At 38.9% G+C, this 26,937-nt stretch overlaps 1 protein-coding gene across 4 annotated transcripts in view; it reads left to right on the forward strand.

Annotated features, from left to right (window-relative positions):
* The window catches only part of FNDC3B (fibronectin type III domain containing 3B), a 292,074-nt gene that overhangs the window by 83,135 nt on the left and 182,002 nt on the right, over window positions 1-26,937 (forward strand). For all 4 annotated transcript variants that reach the window (XM_081137956.1, XM_081137958.1, XM_081137959.1 and 1 more), the window contains exon 3: window positions 6,879-6,954. In XM_081137956.1, the coding sequence (XP_080994082.1) occupies window positions 6,879-6,954 (76 nt within the window). The remainder of the gene's footprint in view (window positions 1-6,878; window positions 6,955-26,937) is intronic.

Raw genomic sequence — 26,937 nt, forward strand, 5'->3', positions numbered from 1 at the left:
CTCTCAGCCAATCAAAACTGGACATGAGGTAGCTGTATCTAAATCGAGGGAGACTTTCTAGATTCAGTGTGCAAAGCACATTCAGGGGAGGACTGATTAGCAGAAAAGTGGCCTGAGCTCTTGATTCCTCATCACTGGCCAGAGCCCATCTCGGGACCATGGGATGCATGGATGGAATTGAGGATTAGAAAGGGCTTGTACCTCACTCGATGGACATTTCTGACAAGAATTCACCCTGAAATGGTGATGGCAGGAACCAAATTTTGTTCTCAGTGAAACGTAATTTTTAACTAAAGGAAGAAGAATTGTATTTTTGGTACTCAGCAAATCTGAAAACTGTGTTTAATAAAATGGGGGAAAAAGATTTGAATGTCATGGTGCTTCAAATACACAAGGATATTTGGTAGCTGTAACTCTTAGCCAGGGAAAAGCTACACTTCAGCTTACATGGAATTTTGGTCTTTTATATTCTTGGTTTTATCTTGAAAGTCCTGTAGTTGAAACTTTAGACTCTGGCATTTGTGGTTCTCTTAAAAGAGGCTTTTAACCTAGTTTTGGTCATCTATATTACATTTTGCATTTTTTCCATTTAAGTTAATGCTATATTTTTATTCTTAGCAAACAGCAGCCCTTTTTGTAATAGAAACTCTTTATTCTAGACAGCATACAATTAGAGGGAGTAGAAATGTACAATTTTTACAAGCTGCCATTGTATGTTCTTTATAGCCCTTACCCCTATCTGTAAATATTTTTATTTAAATCATCCTCCCCACCTTAACCCATGCAAGTTCCATTTATCAGCTCCAGGTGGGCAGAACTTTGTATTATCTAAAGCTCTATTCTCATTGCCTAGAGGAGGGAATGCCTGACCCATTCTGGGCACTCAATATTTGCTGAATTAAGACCGAGATGTAGTAATTCGTCTAAGGACAGCTATTTGATGAAATGCAGTTATTAAACTCTTGAATGTATATATTTTCAGCAGGCAGTGGTGTAATTTCAGTGTTTAAAAATGTCCTCTTTGGCTCACCTGATTTCTTTTTCTTTGGTTACCTACTAATCCATTCCTGCATTTTCTGTTAATGGCAGGTGACTTTTGGGAGGAAGAGAAACTTCAGATTCAGTCTTCAAGGAGTCATCTTTGTTTTTCTTATGCCTACTGTTGAGCCATGAGAAATGGCATCTAGTGATTGTGATAATCAAGTGGTTAGCTTGTTGCTGCTTCTGAGGATTCTAAGGGAATTCAAGGACTTGACAAAGACTTTATGAGAATAAATCCTGCCCAATATAAAAACAACTGTTTGCTGTTAGTTGTGGGATTCCTTACCACTTAACTGCCAAAGGGGAGTAAGGGGCTCTGGCTCAGGGAGTGAGCATAAATTTCCTAGCAGAGAATGTCCTCAGTCTTTGGGGACATGCCTCTGACCCAGTTACGTGCTCGCTTTCCTTATAGCTACATATTGAAGTATCTCCGTAGAGAATTGACTCTGTGAAGCCCGCCCCCATCAGAGGGGGAAGCTGTACGTAGAAGACAAGAGCATGCATTTTGGTCAGATGGTGCTGGAGTTCAGGATTAGCTTAGTAATTTTGTAGTTTTGTGACTTTAGACAAGCTACTTATCCTCTTTAAGCCTCAGTTTCCTTATCTTTAAAGTCTGGTTAGTAATACCTTCCAGGAAGAGCATACAGGTTCAATAATTAATAGCTATTTATGTAATTATTGTAGAAAAACAGCTGTTAAAAGGAGTTGATAACTAGCTTGCATTATGCTGACTTAATTTGAGAGATGAAATGATCTATTGAGGGGGACAGTTTTTGAACCTTCCATCCTTTGAGGAAATCAGAGTATTAAAAATTTTATAGCACTGGAGTATTTATTCTTGCTCCTTACTTTAAATGGAATGGGTCCTATAGCCCAGGAAGAAACAAAACAAGGAAGAGTTTTACATGCTGTACATATCCTTGTTCCTTGACCCAGTGTGTAACTACCCCTGGAGGCTTCCTGGTCTGGTGTGTTCTTTTTCTGCCAGCTTTGGGTTCAGGCTTCAAGTAGGGCAGGTGAGCTGATCAGTATTTTCCTGTCATCTTCCTATTTTACCTGCTCACATTTTAAATCTTGGGACATTTTCTTTGTGTCATGTTATTACCACAAAGATAGTTATTGGTTATCTGTAGCTCATTTTCTTGATTTGGAGAAAAGAGAGAAAACAAATGGTGTGTTGCTTGAGGCCAACTGTGGTCTGTGACATAAAGACAAAGGTCTCAAGTGTGTGTATTGTTGGATGGTTTAGGGCCTGGGTGGAGCTCTCAAGGATTTCTCTGTAGTTTGAGAATATGCGGGGGGGGGGGGGGGGGGCACACAGACAGACAGACCACAAAAGGTGCTACTATTCTCATGTAGTTAAAGGTCAGTTTTTAAAAGTTATTAGATGTTCTTGGATAGAATCCTTCCTTACATGGAATTCTTCTGCAGCTTGTAGGTTGTACCACTTTTTCCACTAAAGGTATCTGTTGGATGATCATAAAGGCTGGCTCAGAGTAAGAAGTGTTCACTTACACATGAAACAGCTGAGAGTAAAACAAGCCTCACTGAGTTTGGCAAGTTGAAAAAAGCTCCAAAAGTGAAATGGGATCTCCTCTCCTATCTCGATTTGTGTGGATATTGGATCTAACTTTTAAGAATGGTGAGATGTAACATTTCATCTTTGGTCAGTCAGTAGTAGTGTCCCAGCAGAAGCATTTGTGATGGATACATACATGACAGTGATTATTTAGTCATTGTCTGGTAATTTTTTATTTGAGGCATAAATTAGATATTTGCCTTCAGGAGGGAAATACTATTGATCTTTTGGTTAATCAACCACCCCAAATTTAAATTGCAAAAGTAGTTTTCCTTTTCCTCTTCTATTTAGTAAGAAACAGATTTAGATTTATTTATTTTTTAATCCTCACCTGATGACATGTTTATTGATTTGAGAGAGAGAGAGAGAAAGAGAGAGAGAGAAAGAAACATCGATGTGAGAGAGAAATATCGCTGCCTCCCCTGTGTGTCTCGACCAGGGATCAAACCTGCAGCCTAGGTATATGCCCTGACTGGGGATTGAACCCACAGCCTTTTGGTGTATGGCACGTTGCTCCAACCAGAGAGCCACCTGGCCAGGGCAGATTTAGACTGACTTTTAATGAAAGATCTGTTACACCTGTTTCAGTCATCTTGCTGAGTAAAGCTTTCCCAGGATGTTGTGTTTAGCCTATTACTCAGTTATATTAATCCTATCTCTTATTTTATTGTTTCTTTTACTCAGTTATATTAATCCTATCTCTTATTTTATTGTTTCTTTAGACTTTGGAAGAATGGTCACTTATTTTTCATTAAGCCTTGATAAACTGCCTTTGGTTATTTTGGGTTGTTTGGTTCATGTAGCACTACTAACAGATTTGAAACAGATCCGATGAAGCAATAGTGGCCTGAAGTATGCTCTTTTTAAAATTTTATTTAAATATATCTTTATTGATTTCATAGAGAAGAAAGGAGAGGGATAGAAAGATAGAAACATCAATGATGAGAGAGTCACTGATCGGCTGCCTCCTGCATGCCCCTGACTTTGGGATCAAGCCTGCAACCCGGGCATGTGCCCTGACCGGGAATCGAACCCCGATCGCCTGGATCCTGAGTCGATGCTCAACCACTGAGCCACGCCTGGCTGGGCCTGAAGAATGCTCTTAATAATTTGGTTAACATGGTACTATTTTAACATCTATGATGCAAAAATCTATCAGTGGTTAAAATCTTTGTTTTTTTTTCCTTCCTCTGACAAGACACAGAATACAGCATGAATTGTTCTAATGCTGACTTTGGAAAAGCAGGAAATGCTTAGTGAGTGAACAAAAAATGATGAGGTTTGGACAGTGATGTTATGTTTCACATTCTGTATTTAAAAGAACTTATAACAATTATGTCTGCTTTGTGGCTAGAGAAAGGAGGAAGGGGGGAAGAGAAGGGGGCAGGAGGAGAGAGACAGACAGACAGACAGACAGAGACTGAGGCTGACTTGTATGATACAGAAGGTTAAGTACCAGAGAGCCTGCCAGGGTGTGACTCATGCTCCTCAAGGCTTCGTGATGCAAGGCCTGCCGCCCTCTCATTCATGTCTGTTGTCAGGGACACATCATTGGGCTGGTGTGTGTCAGATTTTTATTTTTATCTCTTCTTTATTGACAGTGAAAACAGCAAGGAGGTCAGCCTGCCTCAGTAAAGCAGAATGCTTTCATTTAAAATATCTTGGTGCATGATGAATACAGTTTGTTCAAATAATGACTTTGGCTCTTACTAAGAAAAATTGATATTGGGACACAGGAGATTTGCTTGGTTTCTGAGGTAACTTGGTAGATTATAATCTGGTTGCCACAGCAACCCAGCAGCAGGGAAAATTACAGGAACTAAACATTTGAAGGGAGGTATTTTAGTAGGATGCTTAAAAGCCTTTACCTGTCATCTTTCTCCCTGAAGAAGTGGGATGGGTGTCTGGAATTGGCTTCAACAAAAGCATAGAGGGGAAGGCATAAATGACTTTTGGTGGCTGGATGCATCTGGGCCATTCTTTGAATGTGGCCTGGTGTCAGCAACCACTAAGGAATCATTACAGACCCTTTTTATGCAATTTGATAAACAGATAATGTGACAGAACCTGGAACATCATACCCCAGTTCAGCAATCCCTTTTCTGGCCTGGGACTTTCGATAATATTGGTGAGTTCTACTTTTAGAACCAGCATTCGAGACTCATCTGACAATTATGAGGTGAATTTGGTTGTCAAAAAATATCTGGGACACAGTCTTGGTGTCCAGTGATCCCCCCCCCCAAACTAATTAATTCTACAGCATGTATTATAGGCCTTTCCCTAGAGGTATAAACACAAAGCAGGTGGTTTCTGCTCTGTTACGGTGATGCTAGAATTTTTCTATGGACTGTTAAAAAGGCATGGATAATTTTCTTTATTACAGTATTGTTTCATTCCATTGTAGTCGAGTTATGTTCAATGTTAATATAAAAATAAAGTTAAATCAAAAATGTTTTCATGTTAGAAATGACTTCAAAAGCTCAGTTTCAAGAAAGCAACAGAAATGTTTTAGTTACTCTATAGACACCAAGGGATTTCCTTTTGAGTTCTTAAAATGGTAAATGTGTTTACATTGGTGAGAGTTTTGAATACTTAAGACTGAAAGATTATTGACATAGTTATGGTACAAGAAAAATAGATTGCCTTGAAATAACTTAATAAGGTAATGAGAAGCACCAGGGATGAAATTTGGACTACTTTTCGCTGAGTGATCCTGTTTTCTCCTGTTAATGTATTTCCTGATTTAAAAAATCTTAATATGCCAGCAGTGTCTCCCACGGTGAATTATTAGAAGAATCAAAATGCATGGATATTAAAGGTTTAGTTTTTAAAGATGAAATGGTTTTGATCTCAATAAATTTACAAAACAGATGTGGTACATATTGTAAATAAAATTGACTTTTTAAATTGCATGTAAAGAAAGCTTAATTTCTAAGTTAAAGTAATTATTTGCAATGGTTTTCCTTATGTTTTACAACTTTCATTCATTCAGTAAAAATAGTTATAGAGCACTTTATTCTATGCCAGGCATAGCTTTGAGCACTTACTTTCTGCCATATCTTGTGCTTTTTTGAGCCTAGATTAAAGAAGGAAAGAGACACTGACATAATTGCTTAATTAATTGCAATTGTAAATTCTAGGAAGGAGAAATGGAGTTTTGTTTTGTTTTGTTTTTGAGAACAAGCATACTGTTGGGGACCTAACCTTTCCTGAGAGTCAAATGCCATTTCTTAGGCTCACAAGGATGAGCAGGTGTTAGCTGGTTGGGGAAAGAGTAAGGTGGGTAGTGAGCAGAGATGGGGGAGGACAGGAAGAGCATTGCAGACTGGAGAACAGTATGTTGGTGGTTTCAAGGCAGGAAGGAACAAACCTTCCTCCAGGAACTCTAAGATGAATGACACATCTTTCCAGTTTCTAGAAACTTATAGTAACATATTTTATTCGTGTCAACCTTGCACATGATAATTTTTAACCACAGTTTTTGAGCTTGGATTATGTCCTTTAATTTGTATTTACATATAAATTAGTGATTTTCCTCTTTTTATCTAGAGGAACTAAATTAGATTAGAACTAAAACTCTGAGGCTCTTGAAAGAACATACTATGCCTTTGCCTTGCATGGTCCAGTCTTTTGGACGTTGTCTTTTAATATTAAATATTTATGTTCATATGACCAAAACACTGACATTTAGGTAATAGATTTAAAAATCTGGGTGTTTGGTGGGGCCTAGTTGTAATATTTTTTTTTAATTTTGTACTGTTCATTATTTCTAGATCCTATACACAGATACTTTTTTCAAACTTTTTTTAATAAATTGCTTTCTATTGTTACACAATAGAGTCATATAACCCATGTAAGTAATAGACACTTGGGAATAGTTTGCAGCAGTGTTAGGTTAGAACTTCATTTGTCTGTGCAATTTTCCTTTATAAGTATGATTTCTAGCCTTTTTTTTTTAAACTGTCATTTTAAACTAGTGAAAGAATGAAAGAAATTGTGTGAAAGAAAAAGTATTGTAAAGTTGAGTCTTTGAGTTACATATCATCATAAGCAAGACTGGAGAATTCACTTAGCTAAACTCAAATGCCTGTGCTTACCCCTCACATTTGAACCAGGTCTGAGACATAGCCTGCGTTTTGTGTTTGTACAAGATTCTGTGCCACATACTTCCTGTCTACTACATAAATTTAGGTAATAAAACTTAGCGAGATCCCAGATGTTCTAGTATTAAATGGAAATTAATGTGTTATTTTGGCAGGTTATTCTCGTTCAAGTTAACCCAGGCGAGACTTTTACGATAAGAGCGGAGGATGGAACACTTCAGTGCATTCAAGGTAAGAGGCTTTTACTCCTTCTAATCAAAGGAGTTTTCCTTTACTATGTTAGGAAAGCAAAGTGTGGTTATCTGTGACTTTTCTAGAAATAAAATTTATCTTGGAAATTTTTAAATTTTTTTTTTGCTTTTTCTGTCAAATAGGAGACTCCTTAATGCTGATGTAGGCCTCTTACACATGAGGGAAGGGATGGGGTTAAATACCTCTGGTATTCTATTGACCTTTAAGTGAATTAATTTAACTTGGGGAAGCTTACAGAGGCTTCATATATTATGGAATTCGGTAGGCCTGAAAAATTCCAATTGAGAACAGGAAGCACTTTTTCAAATTATTTAAAAGTTTTAAATGTATATTGTGATGCTATCCAAATGATTTTTGAGAGGTAAAATTTATATTAACTATCTGTTAGTTATTAACAGATAGATATTAACAGATTACTCCTGAGTTTGGTGGCTTAAAACAACATTTATTGTCTTACAGTTTATGTGGGTCAGGAATTTGGGCATGGCTTAGCTGTGTCCTATGGCTCTGGGCCTCTTAAAATGCTAAAATACAGGTGTGAGCTAGAGCTGCAGTCATTATAAGGCATGTCTGAGGGTCATCCTGTTTTCAGGCTTGCTCAAGTGGTTGTTGGCAGGATTTAGTTTTTTGCCGGCTATTGGCAGGAGGCTTCCCTCAGTGTCTTGCTAAGTGGCCTCTCCATGGGGACACTTACATTATTGCAGCTGGCTTCATCATAGCAGCAGCTAGAGGGCAAGAGGGAGTCCAGCCCACTCAAGAAAGGAGATTACTCAGGGTGGGAATACCAGCAGGCAGGAATCTTTGGGGGCCATCTTAGAAAGCTGCCCACCACCGTTCCCCCTTTCCCCCCAGTATTCATGGGGGTATACAAAATACCCCCTCCCAAGATTTCCAAAGTCTTATTCCATTATAGCCTCAGAGTCCAGGATCTTGTCATCTAAATAAGTTCTAAATGTAGGTGTAGTTCTTTATATGTGTACAGCTCTTTGAGCATTTCAGTTAATTTTTAATTTGTGTAATACCAGTGCTCCGTCTCTGTAGTTCACTTTGGAAAGAAATGTCTTAGGTACTCTGATCTGTATGGAATCCTGTTTAGGAAGGTTACTCCAGGTCTGTTTTAGCCTGTAAACATTGCTGTGTTGGAGAGCACTGTTCGTGAGAGCTGTTTTCGGCAGTGATTGGGCTTTTATGGTAAAGTGATATGTAATTGAGTTCAATACTAGGTTATTGATTGGACTGGAATCTGATCATAGGCTTATTTATTTTAAAAAATATTTTTAATTGATTTTTAGAGAGAAAGAAAGGGAGAGAGAGAGAAACATCAATGTGAGAGTTAAACATCGATCTTCTGCCTCCTACATGCTCCCTACTGGGGATTGAGCCTGCATCCTGGGCATGTGCCTTGACTGTGAATAGAACCAGCAACCTTTTGGTGTACAGGATGACACCCAACCAACTGAGCTGCACTGGCAAGGGCCGTAGGGCTTATTTTCAATACCTGGACTTGCTTACCAATATATTAACAGTTGAGGGGAAATGCCCTTTGTTTGGTTTTCTATAATGAACTGAATGGAAAATGTTGCTTTTCTATTGCTTTCCATAATAGAGCATGCTGCTTTGTATGTACGCTACTTGTTTTTATACCTATATGAATTAAAATTTAGGAATAAACATTTTTTATAAGAAATGAGTGTATTTTCAAGATTCAAGCCTAATGAGTTTTAATTACAGTTAATTTGATATGACTTAACCATTTTGTTAGTAAGTTTTGCTGATTGCATTTCTCTGACCATTTGTATCCCTGAAATTCATCTGTGGTGTATGTACTAAACCATTTAAAATCAAACCTAGTTTTTAGATAAATTATACAAACAAACTTTAGGTCAAAGAAGAGAGGAAATGGTATTTTAAAATAGTATGGGATATAGCATCTTCTATCTCCTTGTAGTACTTTAATAGATGGATATTATCACCAAATGAAACTCAGAATCTACTCTGTATCTTTAAAAAAGTCACACCAGACGAAAAATCACTTCACCTGTTAGAATGAAACTGGTTTTCAGTTTAGTAAGAAGGCAGTTGAGCCTCTGGGTATGGTATCATTAGAGCCTCCTGAATTGGCAGGTAGACTGTGTCCCTCTACAACTGGGTATGTGTAATAGAATCTATAAAAGCAAATTGCTGAATAAATCAACATGTATAAAATCCACACTTTCATGCCACCTTCTTGTACTTTTTGGTGTCTGAGGAATGTGTGTGTATGTGTATGTGTGTGTATTGATCTAGTTAGCCTCTCCCCCACTTTTCATATGAGTCCATGTCAATAACTGGTGCACTCTGCAGGGAATGTTGCAAGTATGTTGCTCTGTTCACAGTGGGAGCTTTGTGTTTATTCATGATGATACTTGAAGATAAGTGACACTAACACCCCTTTCAGTGATTTCAAAAATGCCTTTGACTAAAGCCATTTATCTTTGGCTTCCCCAGCCTTCCTATTCTTTGTTCTCTTCTAAAAACCCCAATACTATGGTTATCTTCATTTGGGGCATGGTGGAACCTGGGCCAATTAATTGAAATGACACAGGGCACTATGAGAGGGACTAGGACCTGGAATCACATGGTTTGCTTGGGTTGGAGAAACACTGAGGAAACAGGATGAACTGCAGAATCTGGAAGGAACTTTGAGTCCAGACCCATTGATTGCTGCTAATGCATAACATGTGATCACTCAGCCCCTGCAGCCTCACTTCTAGTCTTCATTTGACTGACTCTCCTGTGAGTTAGTGAGTGCTTGACTCCAGGTGGGTAGAGCAAGTCAACACAGAATGTGGGAATATACTTGCAAATTGCAACATAAGTTGTTATGTTATTATCCTTTCACTGTGATTTGGGTCCTTATCATTGCTAATATTTATTCAGCTCTTATGCCATGCTATGTATTCACTCATGTTTAATGGGTATGATATGAACACATGAGGAAGCTGAGGCCTTGTAGAGGTTGATTCACACACCTAAAGTCACATAGCTGGAAAGAGGCAGTCAAGTTTTCATCTCTGCTGTGTCTGACTCCAAAGTTTGAGACCTTTATTGCTCTGTTCATGGAAGCATGAACTCAAATAGTAGGCTCCATTCTCCTGGGGCATGTGACAAGAGCAAGGTGGGTTCCTTTTCCTGGAGTAACAGGATTCTGGGCAGGATACCAGGATGAGTACTGATGGCCAGGATGAGATGGAGATGGTTTGCAGAGCAAAAGTGGATGGTGGAAACTGAGTCTTTAACAGAGTTAAGAGCAGGCAGTGTGATACAGGGAGTATTGATTTAGAGCTCCTTAAGTTACTTCTGCCCCAAGTCGGGATTGGTCCCAGAGTTGGGGTGGGCTGAGCTTTCTGGTAGGCCTTACAGCTGTTGGAAGAGAAGGGGTGCCATGGGAGAGGACAAGTACAGTGGGAAGCAATCTTTTCCTGCCTGCCTTTTAAAAAAACCTATTAGGAAAACATTTGCAATTCAGTCACACTACAGTGGAAACTCCTGAAAGAAACATTTGCATTTTATTAGAGATTAAAGTTAAGAGAGCAAAACTCTATGCTCTTTCAACACCAGCCAGCAGGTGGGGAAGTGGTTTTTGTTGAGGGTGGGGCAGGGCGGTTGGTGGTGGTGGCCTTCCTGGAAATTTTGAAGTCATACCTATTGCTTATGCCATAGTTGAAACTGTCAGCTTAAGAATTTTGCTATTTCAGCCCTAGGCAGCAGGTTAGGTATTGATGTGGGGGAGTGGACTTGGTTAGGGGTGCCTTTCTGGAAACTTTGAAATTACATTATAAAAGGTTAACCCCCTTTGCTTGTAGTTGAATTTGTTACCTAATACTTTTTTCTACAGAACATTTATGGTATCACTAGAAAGGCCTCAGAAGCTCATTGTGATGCCGTGAAAAAACAGTTTGGAAATTCAAAGCAAATCAATATAAAAAGTATTGTTACTCTGGGGAAAAAACAAGATTTTGTTTTCATGGGAATGTCCTTGGTGATAATGAAGGAAGAAAAACACAGGAAACATACAATATGCTGTGAAAGCAGATTCATTTCTAATGGAATATTTCTCAATATTTTCCATAGAACATGAATCATAGGTCTTGAAGGGGCCACAAAAGGTCATAGTTTATTCTCACTGGGAGGCTGCACTATACCTATGGCATCCTAGACAAAGAGCTAATTGTTAGGGGCAAAAAGAATCTGAGCAATCAATATGAATTTTTGCCTCTGCTTAAAGTCGGGAATTAATAGTGGGCAGCTTCAGGTCTCTCCCATTATTTTCATATCCTTGTCTGGGCTGAGGTGCTGGCAATGCAGCTTTCCTTCCTGCCCACACATGCCATCTTTTTATCTGGGCCATTTCTCTGCTCCCTGTAAAATCCTTCAGCCAAAACAAATACCACACTTCCTTTAAGGCTCTAGTCTGTCTCCTCCAGGAGCCCTCCCGGATCACTGGGTTTCATCCTGACCTTTCTCTGCATTCCTGAGGGAGCGGGTAGAGGTAGCACTGCATATAACAGTCTGAGTGTATGTGCAAACCTTTCCTTAGCCCTTGAATTAGACTGTAAACTCAGTTGTGACAGGGAACAGTGTCCTCCACCCTGTCCCCCAGCACACAGCCTGATAATTACTCACTAGACCCTTGACTGGCTCTGGCATTACATCAAGTGTGATGATTTTTCTTTTAAATATTGTCCTGGGAGCTTAAAGATGTCCAGTTAAGTGCTTTTGGTGGTCTTGAAAGTCTATAGAAGAACTTCCTAATCCAAATACATTGATAATTGAAGCTAATCTGTTTTCTATAGAGAAACATATTTAGAGTCTAAAGAACTTTCATATGGATCCTGTAATAATACTGCAATTTTTGTGTTTTAAGACTGTTACATACACATTGTGAGCCTGAAGAAAATAGGTGAATGTCATGGTGATTTTATAAGATAAAACAAAGTAAGATGTTTGGGAATCACCATTTTTTTCTAATAAAGAATAAAGATTCTTAATTGCTAATGCTTTTTGCCCACAATAATTTAGACATCTTTTACTAAGACCATTTACTCTGCTGATGTTTGTTAAGTGGGCTGAGATCTCAGAAGGACAGCAGGATGTATGGTAGGGGAAACTCCAGGAGAGCCCCTTTGAGATAGCTATAGCTTAGATGCCATTAGAGTGTGGAACTTTTCCCTCTCCTGCTTTTTCCCCTTGAGCCTTCTTCAGCTCCGCGTCTCATCCTCCCTCTGCCCAGTGAGTGTGGGAACCATATCACTGATGAACGCCACGCTCTGCTCAGGGGCTCTGAATGACCCCATTGAGAGCAGCTCCACATTTCTGAATCTCCTTGTTTGTCTCCCACCCCCACCCCTCCTTGTATGGTTCAGCATCCAGACTGCCACAGGGACCTTAATGTTGCTTTTTCTTCTCATTTTGTACTTTAAGTACATTTATTAGACTTGTTTGGCACATTGAAACACTGACCTGTCATCCTTTCTTAGAATTTTATGACAGGTCCTAGGGAATGTTCCCTGTCTCTTGCTTTGTTTATTGAGAAATGACATGAGTGGTGTCATAGCTAGGGGTTACAAGCTGAGATCGCCTATGACTTCATAAGCAAAGCTTCTATATGGTCTCTTCTTTTAAAGCAGGCTCTGAATATTAATAAGGAATTTCTGTTTTACTGGCTTACAACCAAGAAAGAGGACCTATCGCAAATGAAGTCCGTCTTCTAAGGTTGGTTGAACCCTTGCCTTGGCTAAATTTGCGAACAGTGTTTTCATCAAAAATATTCGGCTGGTTTGAAAGTGAAATTGTTATAGTATAAATACCTTAAATCCTTCCTAATCTTTGCAGACTTTCATTACATTGAACATGTAATTGATTAGTATTTGACTAATTATTTGTAGAATGTCTGTATTATTAATGGAAATATTTCTTCCTATCACAAGATTAGGATTTTGAAGCTTCTTTTTTATATAAGAAAGTGCCTTGAAACCCATTTCTTTTGCATTTGGAGGGGGTTTGTGGGGGGTTGCTAATCTGAAATGTTATTATGAACAGTTTGGCCTTACTTGAAAAATCATTTAGAATTGAAAATACAAGTCTTTTCCGCAGGCTATCCCCCAGTGTCCTTATCACGTTTTTCTGATTGATTCAAAGCTGTATTTGATGAGAATTAGTTCACGGTCCTCCAGTGAGACTCTAACCTGAGAGAGTCTGAGTTTCTAGGAGAATCTGAAGTACTCTACCAACTTGCCAGCTCATTTTATAACTCTTATATGGTAGTTAGCTTCAGGACAAACCAGTCTTTTACGTGTGTGTGTGTAATATTGATGAAAAATCATTTCCAGCGTTTTGGAGTATCCCTGATATTTGAAAAGTTTGGGGGCCTTATTTTGGACAGTATGTTTTGGCCTTTCTTTTATACATGAATAGGCACAGCCATTTGTTGCAAGCAGGCATTCTGTATGCTGACCTGATAGCCCTCTTTCATACACAGCTTGCTGCTGAGTAACTGGAAGTTTATTAATAGGGTGGTTTCCATAAGAGCTGGTGAACACTGATAGATACAGAGCAGAAAGTCTAGCTTATGGAAGGAGTGGGAGGAAAGTCCGTGATCATACATGCAGCTGTCATAATGGGATTGAGTAATGTCATGAGACTGGGTTGCATCAGTGCCAAACTGTGTCGCTTCCCAGGAAGTATGAAGTCCCTCTCTGGGGAGGTGCCCAGTGTGTCTGCTTCTTGCTGCTTTTCTCCTTCTGTCCATCCCAGTTACCTTGATGGTTTATATCTAGTCTTACATTTACATAATTAGGACAAAAGCTTCACCCAGTATTTTATTGTCATACTCTCTTTGGCTTTTTTCTCTAAGTAAGGTTTTGGTGATTTGATTTTTTAAAAGTTAATAAAGATATTTTGATAGTAAAGTGCTCTGGTTTGCTAGCTAATGCTTAACCTTTTAGCCTGTTTCCTTTCTTAAAATGGGAATAGTTGCTAATATCTACCCCGTAAATTTGTGAGATAATCCATTGTAAGTGTCGTCATCATCATCATCACCATCTTGTAATGTACACAGCTTTTGATGATTATTTTTATTCTAAAGAGATGTCATGATCACTTATGGGCAATGACTTCGTTATGGACTTGTGGAAATGAGTTGACGTTCTAGCCTTCACTTCATTGCCTATTTACAATAGGCTTACTGTCATGGGGTTGATGGTGATGGCAACAGTTCAGACATTTCAGATGAAGGTTTATGGGAGTGTATATATTGTTCAGATATAGCATTGTGGATAAAACAATGGGCCCACTGTTCTATGCATTTAAAGTAAGTTATTTTGTAGTTGAAGCTTTATTTATTGCTTTTCTTTTGGGTAATAAGCAAACTCTCACACTGTGCCTGAGCAGCCATAGTTAGGCCAGAGGAGTGCCTCTGGGTATGCTTTCTCTTCTCTAGGCCTTGCCTTTTACAATTAAATTTCAGTTACATTCCATAATTTTAATCTCTATTAAATGCAGCCTGCTTTTAAGCAGTACTGAAGTGGAGGGTGTAAGGCATATTGGTAAGATCGTTGTGCATTTTGGAGTCAGATTGCGTGGTTTAGAAATTCCCTGCATATTAGTTGTGTATTATAAAATTACTTAACTTCTCTACACCTCAGTTTTCTTATCGGTAGAATTGGAATAACAACATAGGTCTTGAAGGACTGCTATGAGGATTAAATGACATTGTATAGAAAGCACTTAGAACAGCGTCTGAGTCATTGTAAGGGTCCAGTAAATAAAAACCATTATTAGACTCCCAGCCCTTATGGCTAGATATTTAACTACTCTTCATTTTTGTTACCTGTCCTTTTAAAGTGTTTCAGGAAAGCCTGTGTGAACTTGAGGTATTGGTTAGGATTTGTCTTCACATTTAGTCATAATACTTGAAAAAGAATACATTTAAAAGTTATGCAATGGGAATTTAGCTCCTGTAGCCTTTTGCTTCTCAGGTTTGTTAAACAATGATTAAAATGTCATTTCTGAAGGTACCACTGCTTGGAGTTCCTTAAATGTCATAGATCTTTGTTTGCATGCCAGGTAATTCAGAAGAGCTAACAATGTCACGTTACCTCAGTTGCCTGCCACATTTTATGTCACAGCTTGTAGTCTTTTCCTTCTTCCTTTATTCTTTCTGTGTACCTTACCCTTGTTTTTACACTTAGAACTTGAAAATTTTGTGTTAGAAGGGTTTTTAAAGAAGACTGTAAAGGGTCCTTCAAAGGGTAGGGGTCAAATCTTAGTGATCTTTATCCCAATGCCTATCCAGCACTTACTAGGTGTTCAGAATAAGGGAAAGAAAGTAATTTCCTAATATACTGCTAAAAATTCATGTCAAAATGATGGGAAATTTTTCTTCCTTAATTCACAGAGGTTTTTTTGTTTGTTTGTAACTGCTTAAGTAGTTAAATTTGGTTATTTTTTACTCTCAGTTCCTCAATTAAGACAATATAACTGTGCTTAAGTAGTTAAATTTGGTTATTTTTACTCTCAGTTCCTCAAATTAAGACAATCCATGCATGAGTCTATTTCTAAAAACATAGTAATTCTGAAGAAGTCCAATATATGTGTTAGCTCCTCTTACCTGTAAAAAGCATGAGAGGATGATGATTATATTCATTCTTTTGTTAACTTTTTCTTTTGTGATGAGTAGTCTGGGAACACCTTGGGAAATATTTTTAAGGCTACTTAACAGTAAAAGATAACCCAGCTTTGTATTTACCTTTTGTATGATTAGCAAATATTTTAACTTTGATTACTCAGTAATATTTTAATGTTTTTGTGAGTGAAAAGTCATAGCATTTTATCTGTAGCAGTAGTTTCAGTGAATTGCCAGACCCAGGAATAGATAGAGTACACTTCAGATTGTAAAGTAGCCTGGTTACTGAGGTAAGTGGAGTTGCTAGAATAAGTTTTCTCTTTCTTCATCAGCAGGGCTGCTCGAAAGGGTGAGGTGGTGAGATAGGCCCTGGTGGGGGGGTGGAGGAGAAGAAGGCATGGTAAGGGCAGTGGTGATGGGACGTGGAAGTGGGAACAGAAATCAGAGAGGTTTAGGAAGATGGCCGAGGCTTGCTGACCATTGGGACACACACTGAAGAGAGAGAGTGAGTGATGGGCACTAGAGAAATTGTTGTATACATCCTTCAAATAAGTGGAATCTGGTCTTTCAGAAATGTATTTGTCTTACAGTGCAAACCATAGTGAGTAAACATTTTGTGCTTACTCGGTCCTAATTGGACAAGCATTAGGATTAACAAAAAAGGATAAAAAAGGCAAAGTTTAAAAAAAAGATTTTTTTTCCCCTCTGCTCATCAAAGTGAGGATTGCTACTCTAAGGGAGTTTTCAGTGACTTGGGAGGTGTTTTGCCCACTATTTTTTTTTAATCCTCACCCGAGGACATTTTTCTCATTGCTTTTCAGAGAGAGTGGAAAGAGGGGTAGGGAGGAAGAGAGGGAGATATATCGATGTGAGAGAGACACATCGATTGGTTTTGCCTCCCACATGCTCCCTGACTGGGGCAAGGGATCAGGCCTACAGCCGAGGTATGTGCCCTTGGTCAGAATCAAATCCGGGACTCTTCAGTCTGCGGACCGACAGTCTAACCCCTGAGCAAACCAGCTAGGGCTTGCACACTATTTTTCAGGATTTGAAGACAGTTGGACGAAAGGGGTGTATGTTGTAACACTCCTTCCTCTGGACCTATCTAAATACAGTGAGTCCTCACCTAATGTCAGGGATAGGTTCTAGGAACTGCAGCAAAAGGTCCTGTAACAAAACCACTTTTACCATAGGCTAGTTGATATAAGCATAGTTAAGTTGCAAGAATTAAGTTCCTATGGCATTTCATCAGTGTTATAACAGAACGATGTTAAATGAAATGTCTTTATTTGAGGACCTGCTTTATGGAGAGAATTGGCCTCAGCACTGCCTGCATAAGTGACTTTCTTTTATGACTTTATGGTTTGGGGTCCTTTGAATGTACCTACATTTCTTCTGTGGTTGGATGTAATTCCTTTTTCTAACTTCCCCCTCATGCTGCTTTTGCAATTTGGAGAGAAAAGTTGACTTTTTTCAAGTCTTCACGTCTTTTTGTGTCTGGGTTAAAATGGAAGCATTCCATAGTTTAAATGTAACCCCTTTATGGACACTTTATATATTGCAGTGTAGAGCCAGAATTAACACAGTTTTGTATATCTTTCTGGCACAGGAATTTCCACCTAATTTAAAATTTTTCTAATTATTAGCTGTAATTTTTATTCTAAACTGACAAAAAGGCATACCATCAGGGAGGAAAAGTCGTTGGTTATAGGAGTGGATACATAAGATAAAAATGTAAGCATTATTCTTAGTGTTTTTTAAGTGAAAATGTTATCCTCTGTTAGAGGAATGATTAGAATATATTTTGTTGCTTTGTTGTACAGTTTCCATGAAAGTGGCTATAAACACATATACACCTCTCTCGTGGAAATGTCAGATTAAACTCTGTTTGCTTGTTCTTGAAGTGCCAAATCTTAAAAATTGTCCAGGGTAGGATTATTTTGGTAATCCAGGATTGGGTGGATTTTTTTTTTTTTTTACCTAGAGTTAGCAAGTATTATGCTAGATACAACAGTGTCAATTTTCAGTGCCTGTTGTACCAGGATATTGACAGTGTGGACAAAATGAGCGCTTTGGCACAGCTAGAATCTAATTTGTCTCCTCCTATTGAGGAAAAGCAATCTTTGTGGACAGTATAATCCAACCTTTATACTTACATTGCCTTTGAGTGTAAGCAGGAAATAGTCACAAAATCTTAATAAAATACAGCAAAAGCTTGGTGTGTTATCCTGTAAATTACATGTCAAGATCTGAGATTAATTTAGGTAACTGATCAAGACAGTTCTTATTCTGTGGGTTAAGTATTTGCATTTTGAACAGCATAGTTCTTGCATCATTTGCTTAAGGTAAAGAACATCTCTAACATCTCAAAATTTTAAAGCTGGTTGTAATAACATAGTAGCTTATAACTCGTGCACATCAGAATTATCTGGGGAACTTTAAAAAGTGTGCAAGTTGACCTCGAGGCTAATTGCAGGGAATTGTCAGATTTTCTGAACCAAAGGGAATTGTCAGAGTGTAGGGGGTAAGGCAATTAGTTTTGCAAAGCTTCACAGGCAATTCTAATATGCAGTGGAGACTGAGAATCTCTGGTTAACCTAACCCTCAGGTAGCTTCAGAAACTCTCGAGGTATGCTTTCCCTGGTACATCACACGGCACAGGCCGCCTGCATACTCGTGTCTGTTCATCCAGCTTAGTCTTCTTTGGGAAGATTTGCCAAGTGCTTAAGGATCTTTTATCTCCTATTCATAAACTTATTAAGTAAACTCTTTGTGGTGATTGTCTTTATTGAACCTATTAATTAAAATTGCTCTTCAGTTTTTCTTACAAACTTCCATCAGCAATAAATGGGGGTCATCAAACAAATTTGAGTTTACTTCTTTCAGCAAAGTACAGATTTATTTTACCTTTATTTAGATGTCAACACAGTAGCTCACCTATTGTAAACTAATAACATTCAAAGTTGATTAGAACAGGTAAGACTGTGTGAGCAGATGGACTTAAAGAAGTGGGATGAGAAAATAGCCATGTTACAACTTGCTGCTTGCTGAAGCTGCTTTTAGCCCTGTTTTCACTTGACTTTATGAAAGAATTGGGCTGGGACTATTGCTTCCCTCTTTGTTTCCTTCGTAGATCTTGCCTGGTACCTTGAATGGTGTAGGTGCCTAGGAAACACCTTGGTGCTTGCAGGTGGTCCCCACAGAATGCCTGAATCAAGGGTCTGACATCCAGGTGTCAGACGCTGACAGTTACCGATAACTTTAGCATGGATCAGAATCCATAGAGGGCTTGTTAAAACACAGATTGCTGTCCTCACCCTCCCCCCTTTCTAATTCAGATCTGAGGTGCGTGGGGCCTGAGAATTTATAGTTACAAGAAGTTCCCAAGTGATATGGATGTTCTTAGTTCTGGGACCAAGAACAACTGAAGTAGGAGATGGGGTGAGGGGCACTTGTAAGAAAAGGGGACTTATAGAAGTAGTACCCTTAAAAGAAAAAACTCTCAGGATTAAGCGTGGTTACAAAATGGACAAAGGGAAAAAAATCCACGTATCTGCAGAAAATAAAGAATAATGGTTTAAATTATTTAGTTGTAAGCTCAAAGAATTTTTTCTTTATCCCTTTCAAAAGATTTGTTTGTACAGTCTTTTAGTTTGCATCTTCTAATTCAGCTTCCATTTTATCAGGAATTCCTTTTTCTCTTCTGTGCCTCAATTCCCACATAATGAGAAAAAATGTGATTGTCAAGGATATCCTAGGGATATTTTAAAGTTTAATGAATAGTATATGTAGTATTGTGCGGGGGGAGGTTGTCACTAAATTAGGAAACATGCAGATATGAGAAATATTCCGAGCAGATAAAAGAATTTCATACTCTGTATTCAAGTTATAAGCAAGTATGTTGCTTCCCCATTCGGCTGGGTGATGGTAAAAGAAAAGCCAAAGGGAAAGGATAAAAAGTAAGTGGGCCCATCTGGAAGTTGGCTTCACTGTGTAAGGTTCCCTAAAGAAACAAGAAAGCTCTGAAGCATAAAACCAGGGGAAAGGAAGTAGCTCGGAATTCAAAATAGATAGGCCTCTACACTAGCAAGGATCTGGAACAGAGGAACATTGCCCACAGAAGAGAGGAGAAGCAGTCCATGACAAGCAGTTGGGGGTAGTGAATGACTCCATAGGAACGTGGGAAACAGGATTATACATATTCTTTTTTTCCCCCCTCCCGTGGACAGGGCACCATTGTAGAAATTTAGAACTTTATGCCCTGTCTTAAAAATCTATTTCAAGGGTCAAATTGTCGAATTCCAGACCGATTATTAGTAATTAAAGTTACAGCTCTTGAGTTTTCTCATGGTCTCTAGATGATTTCCTTCGCTGTTCTGTGAGTTGAGTTCATTGATCATTTTAATACTCCTCATTGCACCTGTCATGCTGGTATCAGCAATTAACATTCCTCAGAGGTGAATAGAATGTCAGACTCCATCTCAGATGGAACTCAAGAACAACAGGTGCATTCTACCTATTTCTTGGCTATGCCCAGAGTAGTCAGAAGGCAAGTAATTAACCACAAAACAGACTTTGGAGAAAATGAGACTCTTTAGAATTTGAGCCAGAGTGCTGAAAAGTAGCTCTGGGTAATGTATTTAGGAGACATAGGAAATGGCTCAACAAGAAGTGCATAATAGCCAATAGCTTTGCTAGTCTGACCTCTTAAAGTTTATTTCAAGCCTGTTCCCCTTTGTCAATACAAATTTTAACTATACACCTTCCACAGACCCTCTGTTTTTTGCTTTTCAAAAAAATTGACTTAGGTTCACATCAAAGGTCATTGAACTTGCATGCATACAGTAAAAATCAGTTGATTATATTGTTATTTTCCTCTTCCCTTTTAAATGAAGAAGCCTGGCAAAACTTACTGGCTTCATTTAGAAGAGTCTTCTGATAGCAATTTAACTTACTTTTGATTCATTCAATCTAGTTTCATTGATCAGAGCCTCATTTTTCTCACCTCAGAATAAGAGGGTTGGACCAGATTGTTTCTAAAATTCTTCGTATCTCTCAATTTTTTTTTCTCTTGCACTTTAATTCATGAAAAGACTAGAATTTTACTTAAATAGGTTCAAGTGTGGGCACATTTCAAGAACTTAATTATCTAGGTTGTCTATTTGAAATTGAGATGTTAAATTATCATTTAGGACTCTTTAGGTACTACCTTAACATTAATTACTCTAAAATTTTACTAGCATAAATTAATCTTAAATAGTAACCAAAAAAGCAAATAAAATTACCCAGTATGTATTTTTTTCTTGTTTTAATAATTGCTAGTTTATTTGATGTGTGTGTGTGTGTGTGTGTGTGTGTGTGTGTGTGTACATGTTGTATGCCAGGTGCTTTACATTACTTGTTGTCAACCTTCGCTGCACAGCTGAATCACTTGGGATTAAAAAAAGCAATGCTTGGATCCCTACTTCCAAGAGAGTTAGATGTAATTGGTACCTGGTATATTTTTAAAGATAGACTTGTCATAAGTATTTTGTTTACATAGCATTCAATAAAACATTTGGTGGGTTTTATTTTTATGGCATCTAATATTTAGGATATTGAGTTATTTGTGAATGGAAAAAGTTCTAAAAAGGTAAAAAGTGATACTTTGTCATCCCAGGTATACTGCCTCAGCTGAAGGATCCTGACTCTCCCCAAGTGCCCACCTCTTACCCGTGAACAAGATGAGATTGCCTTGTTGCTTGTCTCTTGTCTATAAAATAGCACACAGAGTTGTCCTTTTTGCGCTGGCTTCATAGGATTATTTGCTATCATTTTATTGAATTTGGTATGCCATTGATTTTAAGATATGTCATTATTTTACATACCTCTACAAAAGAGAAAACACCATCCATTAAATTGACTTGCCCTGAACTACTGTAATCTGCTTTCCTTTCTCAGATGTTAAAATAAGGTAAAAAGTTATGTGGAATCAATGAAATACTCTAATTTAGTTTTCAGTTTCCCTTTCAGATTTACTTAGGTCTTGAAAAATCACAAATCAATTTGGGTTTTCCTAATTTGTGTTTGCATAATCATTTGTGTGTGTGTGTGTGTGTGTGTGTGTGTGTGTGTGTGTTCATGCATGCGTGTGTGCGCGGGCATGTGTAAAATTTGGAATAGCTTATTCTATATACTCCTCAGTTGTGGAAATATGACAATTGTGGAAATATGACTAATTTGCTTAAACATTATCCTTTCTAAATATCCTCTGGAGGATTTTATATGCAAGTCATAATTTTGTAATGCTCTTTGTTAGTTTTAGTTTCTCACCAAATGTCTCTGTCTCATTATACCAAAAGGCCTATTTTTTGTATATGTATATGTATGCATACACACACACACACACACACACACACAGTGTGTTTGAGTGTGTTTGCCAGTGTTGCCACTTGTGTCTGTTCTGTTTTGTCTATTTAAATCTACACTTCAAGGCTATTCTGTTGTTCATCCCGTGTTGGTTGTTGCAGTATTATCTTATTAAAAACAATATAACCCAATTCAGCAAATTTATCATGTGCTTCTAACACTTATATGGAAAATATTTAGATTTCGTAACATTCTCTCTCACCTGTGTGTGTGTGTGTGTGCGCGCGCGCCTACAGTGTTAACCAAGAAATATATTGCCTTTGGATCTAGACCATCTGCCTCTAAATACTTCCCTTGCATAACAACTAATTTAAATGTATTCCAGATGTAAAATCAGTATATGAGATTAGGTAGTTTTAATTTTTAGAGATGCTTTTAAAGATTTATTGTAGTTTATCAGGCATCAGGGTATTTTTCTTCATGGAGTTATGTAAAGCCTGTGGTAGCCAATTAAACTTGGAATATTTGTTTGGTTTTCAGTAAATTAATAGGTAGCTGAATCTAATATTTTCTTTCCCCCCCGTAAGGAGGTGTTGGCATGAGAATCCACTTAAGGATACTCCATCCCTATCTGAAGACCAGATTTGATGAAGTGACCACTCAGATCACATGTGCTGTTGGTGTTCATTTTTATGAATGGTTGAAAATAGAAAGGTGTACCTTTCACATCACTAAATATCAAGTACCTGTAACATTTGATTTTGTTTTGGCCTTTAGTTCCTCTTCATGAAAAAATTCATGCTACAGCTACATGTGGTCTCCCAGCTTTACGTGCTCTTCTTCCCTGGTTTGCTCCTAATACCTCCTTGGAGGGCACATTGTCCCTTTTACATATGGGTTTGCATGTGCTTGGGGGCAGTTAATGCCTTCTACCTATCCAGTCACTCAGTTGCCTCTCAGAACTGTTAGGAGCAGACTGCCTTTGCTGTGGCTGCAGTGTTCATGTTGTGTTACTCTGTCTGTCCTCCATCCTGGGCCTGTCCCTCACTAACACACCCTCCTTCTTGTATGAACCACTCCCTGTCTTCACCTCCTTTCTCTCCTGTTTCTTCTACTCATATTCTCCACGGGAAGAGATGCTTTCTTTAGGAAACCTGGCATTTTGGGAGAGAAAGATTTGACTCTTGGGCTTCCCATTTCAGAAAACCTTCTTCCAAGAATGGAGGGGAAAGTTGTCAACTTAGGAGGTTCCTGAGAAAAATCACATTTCCCCTTTTTACAGGCTCCCCGGTCTGAATGTGCAGCAAATTAAGAAACTCTTCGATATCCCCATGCATTGGACCCCTACTTTTTTATTGTAGCATGTTAATCTTAATCACATTGGTTTACATGACCAGGATTTATTTTGGAACTTACCGAGCCTGCTATATTAAATATGGTATTGTTATTATCGAGCCTATCTCTGTGTGTGGGGTGATTCTTGACATGAATCCATCCTGTGAGGTATCATGATGCTATCTGGCATGCCTTATTTGTTTACTGTTTTTACTCTGTGTGTTTAGAAAAGACCCGTAGTGACTGCCTTTGTGTGTCTGCCTCTTAGGTCAGGTTTTCCGCCCTGACTCAACACGGGTTGGGGCTGCTGAGATTGGTCAGTTGGGTGTGCAGAATTTTCTCTCTCGGACCCAGGGGCCAGAAAGCCCCGGCGAAGTTTGATTTGGCTTGTGGCAACCTTTTCCAAATATGAATTTGGATGCAGTACAGTAAGTCCTCTAAGAAAAGGAGAGGGGAAACCAATAACTCTATAGCTGGAAATAGTTGGGAACATTTAGAAATGGGGAAACTCTAACCCATGGTATTTGGAGTCTTCCCTAGGCCTGGGTCGCATTGCTGTGGTGCTGAGAGGCCAGCCTTTTTTCCAGGCTGAGCGCTCCCTTCACTGGGGAGAAGCCATAGAGCAGCCTCTGTCCTGCGGGTGCTGCACGCTGACTTGCTCCAGACAGTCTTGAATGTGACCTGGCAGCCAGTGCTGTTTCCTGCTGACGTGGCCTCCCACAACTGAGCAGAACAGAGCCGCCTCAGTGCGCTGAGGAAGGAGCGGGAGGGCATGAATCACCAGCGGGCACGGAACAAATTAAGGGGAAAGCGCCTCGCTGTTCAGGTTTCCTTCTAGATACACTTAAAAGACACCTTTTTTATAGGAAGGGAGGAGGAGAAAGAAAAACAGGAGTGAAGAATGCTGCAGGAATCAGTGATTTGTTTGGCCACAGGAAGGGTTTCTTATCAGCAGGAGTTGCTTCTGGGGTGAGACCCAGTCTGCCGCAGACATCTGAGTGGATGCTTCCGTGGGCTGCACGGGCCACACTCTTGCAGAGGTTGGTGGGAGGAAGAGCTCCCAGTCATCTCCTGCAGGTAGGCATTTAAAAAACAAACGAACAAACAAAACAGAACTGGAGTGTGTGTCTTGGTGGAACAAGATCTCTCGGCTTCATAAGAACTGGAGAAAGAACTGTGAGAAACTATTCAGGAGCAATCGTGTTGGATGGGTTTCCCCTCAGTGGTGTCAGCACTGAATTTGATGCTTAATATTGGCTATGTTTCAACCACTGCTTGGTACTTGGAATTTGCTTATTTGAAAAGGCCCAAGTACAACTCCTTGTTACCTCCTAATAGTGCCAAAAAAGTCTAGCTGTCATGGAATTTTAGAGTGAGCTAGGACTTCATTTCTGACTTCAGGGGATTCATCTATCTTTAAAAATTATTGTAGACTTTTTTTCAGTCAGTCTTACATGGAAGTCCACTGTGGCAAGCAGGTGTAGGTGAGGCTGACTGGGAACCTTGGCATACATGCTCACCTTTCTTCTTGTAGTGGCCCTTCAAACTTTCCCCCTGACCACCTTGCACACCTTGGGTACATACGTTGAAAAACCACTGATGTTATCCTCCAGTCTTATTTTATAGGCAAGGAAGTTTTGCCTCTCAGGTAGGTCAGTTTGTTAGGTCATATAATGACTTTTTCAAAGTGCCTTAGAATAAAAGTCCTTTTACTTGTCTTTTGCTTTTGAGCCTTCATAATTTCTCAGTTAGTTATTGAAAAAGCCTCCCCCTGGTCTCTCTGCCTTCAAACAAATTCAAGTGAATTATATAAATAAATGATACACCGAATAATGGTTACACATTTGCCAGAAGCTACCCAGCCATCACTTAGCAATGCTGCAGCAGTAAAGAAAATGAGGGACTAAACTGCTCAGTCATCTCCAAAGCAGAATCCTGAATGAGAGGGACTCACAGGACCTTAAGGGACCAAGAAAATTGAAAACCGAGAAAGTTTTTCCAGTGTCTGTGGCTGAAGGCCTCCACATTCTCTCTATTGCCTTAAATGGGTGTTTGAGGATCATCTTTGACTGAGTTCTCTTGATAATTTTCCATACCCAGTTTCTGTAATTTAAACCAAACTTAAAAATAACCATGCTTAAAAAAGTACTGATGGCTCTTCCTTTCAAGTGTTTATCCTCGATTCTGGAGCAAAACCGAGGCAGATTTAGGTCTAGTTATATGGACCTCATTCCTGGTTCAGTGTTGGCTTTCCTGTATAGCCCTTAAGGTGGACTATAGCCTCATTTGTAGGTGGACTTGAACTTACAGATTTTGGAAGTCATTTACATTGGCCTGCAAGCCACTTTCTTCTGTTACTCCCCAAATTACTACCTCAGGCCAGTAAACAGAAGTCTCAGGGAAAGCAAGCAAGACACAAATGGAATGGAGAAGATGGGATAGTAAATGTGTAATAGGTCCTCTTACATTCTCAGTCAAGTCATCTGATTTCCTTTAAAGAGACTTTGATTTTTATAGGCCATGCATGGATGAAATTTGAAAGTTACTCAAGTCATTTATGGTGTTTTGTTGCCATTGTTGTAGGCTGGGTTTACACTGTGAAGGATTAAATGGGAAGAAACACTTCTGTTAATTCTGTTTCAGTGGCAGAGGTGCTATATATATATATAAAGATATGCCCCCCGCCAAACTCATACTGGAAAAAACAAAAACCAGAGACTCCTTTTTACCAAATGTTCATAGTAAAACTATTCTTCAAATACAACTGTGAGTAGGAAGCCAAGGCAGTGGGAGGGATCATTCTTTTGTGTGATGGTAATGAGATAATTTCTGCATTACAAATTTTCAGGATACTCTTTGTTTAAATGAAACTTCAGAGTCCTTGCAAAGCCACATTACCAAGTCTTTTTGCTTCTTTAAAAAAAAGTCTTTATTAATTTCATATGTTCTGCCATCAATTGCATAAACTAATACAATTGTTTTGAGTAAAAGAACTTAAGCCATCATTTGTTTGGTGTCTTGACTTTTCTCCTTTTCTTCCCCAAATATAATTTGACCCAATCTGGTTAAGAGTCTCTATTGTTTCCACCATTAGCCACCCACTCCGAGTGGCAGCTGCCAAGTGGCAGTCCATCCTGGTGTTGGAGGAAGGTAGGAGGAAGTGTTCAGGGTTGAGTGCAAAATCATTGCCTGAAGGCGGAGGCTTATAGCAGGTGGGCCTTAAGAGGCTGCCAGCAAGGGACGGGCACAGGAATTTCCGCTATACTGCAAGAGGGAAGGAGGAGGCCTGAGGGTGTCACACTGCCAGCCAAGATCTTGAAGTCTTCTTTGTATTCTTTGCTGATCAAACCTGGAAAGCCTTACTGTGGAAGGGATCTGTAGTGAAAAGTGGACGTTGCTGACATTTGAATTCTTTTTCAGATCTCATTCTCCAAAGCAACTGGAATTTATTTGGTTAAAAAGCAGCTAATTAATGTTTGATCTTGATGTGGAAATGGACCACATCAAATTTCAGGTCAAATGGCTTTCCATTGTAGAATGTTTGTTTAACCTTTTGAGGTATGTTTCATCAGATTATGGACTATAGAAAGTTTATTTGTCTTCAGTATTCTAAT

This window comes from Miniopterus schreibersii, assembly GCF_964146895.1.
Source record: "Miniopterus schreibersii genome assembly, chromosome: 5".
Classification (NCBI taxonomy): domain Eukaryota; kingdom Metazoa; phylum Chordata; class Mammalia; order Chiroptera; family Miniopteridae; genus Miniopterus; species Miniopterus schreibersii.